Source organism: Haemaphysalis longicornis, unplaced genomic scaffold (genome assembly GCF_048455015.1).
Source record: "Haemaphysalis longicornis isolate Haplotype H1 unplaced genomic scaffold, Haemaphysalis longicornis Haplotype H1 scaffold_99, whole genome shotgun sequence".
NCBI lineage: Eukaryota > Metazoa > Arthropoda > Arachnida > Ixodida > Ixodidae > Haemaphysalis > Haemaphysalis longicornis.
The window spans coordinates 88,864-94,863 of NW_027526471.1; the positions used below are offsets into that span (position 1 = coordinate 88,864).

At 48.2% G+C, this 6,000-nt stretch overlaps 1 protein-coding gene across 1 annotated transcript in view; it reads right to left on the reverse strand.

Moving 5' to 3' along the window:
* The window catches only part of LOC144154836 (protein O-mannosyl-transferase TMTC1-like), a 74,832-nt gene extending 69,379 nt beyond the window's left edge, over nucleotides 1–5,453 (reverse strand). Inside the window, exon 1 of the mRNA XM_077685928.1 lies at nucleotides 4,642–5,453. Coding sequence (XP_077542054.1) covers nucleotides 4,642–5,321 — 680 coding nt within the window. The 5' untranslated portion in view covers nucleotides 5,322–5,453. The remainder of the gene's footprint in view (nucleotides 1–4,641) is intronic.
* Nucleotides 5,454–6,000: the final 547 nt, after the last annotated feature.

Here is a 6,000-nt window from a genome sequence, read left to right on the forward strand (position 1 = left end):
GCAAAGAACAGGCTATTCCAGTAAAAAAGCCCATGAACGCTGGAGGAAAGTAATTTCAAACCACATTCGCAATCACCATGGTTCTGAAATATTACTGAGGTCCAGAAAAGGCTTGAAAGAAGAAAACACGCCCAGAAGGTTTGCGAGTGCCAGAAAATTGGAGGGGAAAACTCATCAGTGAAGTAGGAAGTGAAAAAAAAAAGAACGTTGAAATTTAATATATGTAAAAAAAAATGGCTGACAAAACTGAATGTTTATCGGATACAGGCCTTCCTTTATCATGGTACATACGGGTCGACGTCGACGTCTTCAATTCTAAAAAATACAATGCAGCGCTGCTGACGGTTTCATTTTAGCGCGAAACTAAGGGTGCAGTTTCTCATTGCGATGGTGTTTGCTTTTCTTACTGAAGAACTTACCATTTCATGTCTATGATGTAAAATCGAACACCGGCTGGACGCTAATCTACCGTCAACCGTGTTTTGTGAACAGCGGAGTTTGGACAAAGAAAAGCAGACATTACTAGCGCTAGATCGTTTCTGTCATGCCGAACCACTGGGTAAACCTAATATCACGGGTGGGCTTATTAAGGTGGAACTAATATCACGGGTGTAATAAAACTAGGGTGGACCTAATATATTCACATGATTGGTTGAGCAAATAAGCACTATTTATAGACCCTGTCTTGGTTAGCGTTAAGGTGGCAGGGACGATACGAAAACTTCGCAATGAAATTAATATTACCTAGTTGCTTGATTTTCAACTCGTATTTGGTAATAAAGATATGAACTTCATACGTGGAATGTTGGTGCGGATGGTCATTGTGGGCGAAAAATTTATATCGTGGAATGTTTAGCGCTTATCTCGTTTCTTACCTATTTGCTATTTTTGTTATATTGATGCAAACTTCAGATTTATCTCCTGTAATAAAACTGTTATCTCGTTTCTTACCTATTTGCTATTTTTGTTATATTGATGCAAACTTCAGATTTATCTCCTGTAATAAAACTGGCACCGGGAAACTTGAATTATTTGTACATTGCTTGGTTGTTTTTTACACATGCTAATAAAGTGGCGGGCAGTTATCTCGAAAATGTTTGGTTGGCGAGTAGTGCGGATTTTAGAGACCTGGCAAATAATGTTAAACGATGCTTGTAGCTGCAGTGGGATTATTTAACAAAGACAATCGAAAGTTCCTTAATGTCCTCGGAACAATGAAAGGCCGTTACATAAGGGTATTCGTGCATCGGTTTACAGCAAGGTTTGTAGACCAAAAACACCCAGGGGTACCAGATTTCGGCGCACGGTAAAGATCCCCGGGTGGCGCAAAGTAATCCGGAGCCCTCCACTACGGCGTGCCTCATCGCCTGTGTTGCGTTGGCGCGTTAAACCCAACAATCAATCAATGTTTGGAGGCGAGCGAGTGCGTACGCGTGAGAACTCAACAGCGCTAAAATCAACGTGGCAGAGAGGTATACACCAACGCTTGCGCTCTTACATCTTGATGTGTCTGCATGTGCAAGATGTCAAACAATACTAAAAAGTGCTCTGTCTGCAATCGTGATCGATGACAAGCCAGGAGGGAGTTCGGGGTACCTACGGTTGAATCCCGTTTCGCACGTGGGTTTATTGCACCGTTTTATCACCCCAATAATTGCTTGACACTCCTTCGGATCACCGCCGGTGCGGTTCGGTCTTGCACTGCGTTGGTGAAAATGCGATGCCAGGCACTTATGCTTTATGTTTCCTGCTGGACCGCATACTTCCTCTAGGCCCACAGTGGAAGGCTGCATGTACCAGGATCGCTCGCGAGCTCACCGAAGGCTTTGCGAACGCAGAACAGCGCGACTTTTAAACTCAACAGTGAAAAGAGCACCGACCCGCGTTCGATATATTTCGGGTGGACCCACATAGTTTTGAATAGGTTGCATCGGTTGCCTCCGAGGGCAGCACGGAGTGCAGTTGTTTGACGTGAGCTAATTTAATACTGCAATGCAATTTATTGACGCCCCGTTCCACATGACTCCCTTCCCTCTGCCCATGAGGGCGCGTGTTCGGGATGTTTCTGATCAGAAATTTGCTATGTGAGCGGTGTAGAAACCATGCCGCCGCCATTGCGAAGCGTTGATGGAGCTATTGTCGCTATGGGTTAAAGTGGCGCAAGAAGCAAACGCTCATTATGGAAAGAACCATAACGGCAACGTGCGTGCTTGTGAGATCCGAAACGACTATAGGAGACTTTCCTAACCCGCTCAACTCAACTACGGCCTCAAGGACGTTGCTTTTACAGAAAAAAAAAAAACAGTGTCGTCAGTGAAGGTTCAAACTTAGCGCTACCCAATGACTGCAGGGACGTCATTGGGAAGTCACATAACTAAAAGAACTATAGCTGTGTCAACTCAGTGCTTGCATTCAAGTCGTGCGACCAAACGAGACGAGAGGAACTTCTTCAACAGCGCTATCCTGTTTATTTACGGTAAGGATCGACTGCAGCCGCAAATCACACAAATCGGTCGCTGTGACGTCTCGCGCGGAACGAGCAATATTCAAATGTCTCCACCATTTTATCCGCTTTCCTTATTGCCTAACTTAAGTTCTTAATGCTTCTGTTAAAACTGGCACAAGTGGTTTTATCACATGGCGACGTGGGGAATTACCCGAATCCGTATTTGCATACGAGGCTCTTTAAAGGGACCCTGCAACGCTTTTGATCAGCGCTTTCACTCTTTCCTTCGCGTCTGGAAACACTGCGAAAGCGATAGTTATCAGCAGTCCGCAGCGGCACTGCGTGATTTGCTCGTCGCCCCAGATACGCCTTCCGTTTCTGTTTTGTTTTTGTGGCTTTATTTTTAAAGTTTCTAACGAAAAGCGCTCATTGATGCAACTCAAGGAAACCCGGCCAACTGCCGCTACATGGCCTCAGTGACGTAATTTGAGCCGTCGAAGAAGGACAAGACCGGGAAAGAGAGACAAATCTTTTGAGCGAGTTCAGAAGGTATTTGATGGGCAGAGAGGAGTAATTTTTGGCTGGAGCACTTTGCGACCCCCTAATCTAAGTACGGGGTGGTTTAGATGACTACGTTCTGCAAGAATTTCAGATTTAAAAAAAATGTTGGAAAAAGTGTGGCAGCGTCCCTTTAAGGCAGAAGTCACAAACTCCGCTGACCCAAATAATGCACGCCGCAGCGCTCATCCGCGGCTCCCTTCCAGTTGCCTTACACCTCGCATTGACGTGCGCCCTAAATCGATACGATAAACTTTGTTGTCGAATTACGGTAAACTGCTCGCCTCTCTATCGAGTGGGAGGGGGGGAGGGAGAACGATTTGATCGATTCAAGAAGGGAGCGGGCGCCTTGATAGCAAAATGCCGTTTCTTTAGCCTCGGCATCTGTTTCTTGGTCAAACGAAACAGCGCTGATTCGGCCCTTCTTTTGTGAAGTCGCGGAGCTGCCATAAATCCAGCCAACCCGTTGGAGCCGCGAGTAATGCGCTTGGTTTAGGTATTTTCATTATCATTCATCATGGTATGCGTGTGCCGAAAGGCGCCTTGATGTAACGCGCGAGGTTTAAGAACGCATTCCCCCGTGAGAAGCTTCACGATTTAATATGTAGACTAGCATCGCCCGGTGTTGAAATTCGGACCGCTGACCCTTGCATTAGTCACTGTTGTAGTTGTGCGACCCCGTGGCCGTCCCATTAGAACACAACGACCATGATCGCAGTGGTACTAGTGATTGAGTCAAACGCATAAACCAAATTCGTAGTACTGTTTCTACTTGAATCTACCACTGTTTACACCGAAAGATAGGCAATTTGTTTTCAAGTGTTTCAATTCAAGTATTTAAAAGATCCGAAGCTATCCAGAGTTGATACGGAACCCTCCACTTCGGTGCGCCTCAGCGCCCGGGTGAAGCTCCCATTCTCAGCATAAGAGGTACTTAGACCAGCTTTGGTAAAGGGGTGAAATGAATGTGTGCATTTTTTCTTGGGACACTGTAAGCGTCCGTACGTATAAAGCGACTAACAGTGACGTCATCCTGCGAAATGCATAGCATGTTTGAGCATATGGTTTTCTGCCTAATAAATATTTTGTAGTTAAGGAACACCCCCCTTAGTTTGATATCGCGCTCCTCCGTGTTTTCTTGCTGTTTTTGTTCTCAAGGAATTTGAACAGCCATGCCCGCTCTCACTCATTCCGCTCATACGACCCACCGCATTGGCGCAGTTGCTAAGGCGTTGTGCTGCTGAGCCCGCGGACGCGAGTTTGATCCCAGCCATGGTATCTGCTTTTCAGCCGGAGGTCAAAAACGAAAACACTCGTATGTAGAGATTTGGGAGCACGTTAGAGATCCCCTGCAGGTTGTCAAAATTAATCCAGAGCCCTCCACTACGGCACGCGACATAGCCCAGGTGTAGCTTGGGCACGTTAAACACCACAATCAATCAATCAATCAATCAATCAAACGATCAATCAATCGATCAATCAATCAATCAATCAATCAATCAATCAATCAATCAATCAATCAATCAATCAATCAATCAATCTGTCTGTTCATGGTGAGACGTATAAAATTCTTACACATGCTGAACCTTCTGTGATATAAACACTATACCTTCACGCCGGTGCTATCGCGAGCTCACCTGAAGCTGAGAACAGTAAGCGGCCTGTACGACTTGTGGCTCTGCGGATCCGACATGGGTCGCCCCCAAAAGTCGTTCATCCACAGTGAAGAGGGCGCCCGCTGCGTCCGTGGTCGGTGGTGCTCGCCTGTGACGTCGGGGTTCCCCACCACCGCTACCATGTCGTCGTGCACGAACTCGCCGTCGAGTGAATTGAGATAACACAGCACCGCCACAACTCCTGCACACACCGCCGGCCACCTGGCTACCACACCGTCGCAACACATTCTGCTTCGAGTGTCGACGAAACGCGCGGACTCGCGAGCACTGGAAGCCATTCCCCGCCGTTTATTCCTATGATCCTCTGCGTGACGACCACGCTCGGGAACCTGCTGTTCTTGCAGTCGACCTGTAGATCCCTTGGATGCATCGTCTGCGACCGTCACAACGGCACGTCCTCGGCAAAAGCGGATGCACGCCGCAAAAACGCTGCAAGCAACGCCGGCAAAGTCTGTCACCACGCGCACCACACTATCGCCAAGAGCGATGATTTCGGCTACAGGACCACTATTCCTTGAGTCAGCGTCGAGTTCAACCAATCCTTTGGGAGCTGTCCTCAGCGCCGCGTGACGTGGAACCCAACCAATCGTAGTCTGCAGGGCCGGGTCCGTGCCTGCGCCGATACAACTCCCACAGGCCATAGTTCGAAGCAAGCAGAAGTACTCTTACGCAACAATCAACGCACCTGCTGACAACTGGCTCCCACTACAGGAACTGCTGACCTCATCTTCGGGACACGCGCCGTGTAATATCAAGAAATTATAGGCAATCATTCGCCCGATTGATTTCTTCAGTCTGTGATACCTCCTGCACTTGAAAAGTGACCGCCAGGCCGACACAGCTCGGGGCACCGTTGTACAGGAAGTACGCTACCGCCATAAAAGCCCGGTGGTGTTCTGCTGCGGCGGACTCACGCTAGCAGCAGCAAAAATTATTCAGCTCCGCAACCCAAAGAACTGTTTAATTTACGAGGGGACAACAACGTTCACGCTCCTGAATAACAATGACGCGAAACCTACGAGAAATTCTTCTTCGGTTGCAGTCGAATGGGAGTCTAGGCAGAGGAACCTTTACTGGAATTTCCGCAGGGTTACGACGTGCATCCCTATTACACATCTCACGACGGGACGCATGAAGACCGCTGACCGGAAGGCGAAAAGTAATTCCACGGGCAAGCAGAGGGGCAGAGCGAGTGACGTAGCTCCTATGAATGCGCCATCCAACGCCGGCGCACGCAAGAGTCGTACTGGGCCGCATGCTTGCCGGCTGCGTCCACCGCTGCTGCCGGCCGCAGGGTGGCGCGGCGTTCCGCAGCGGCGG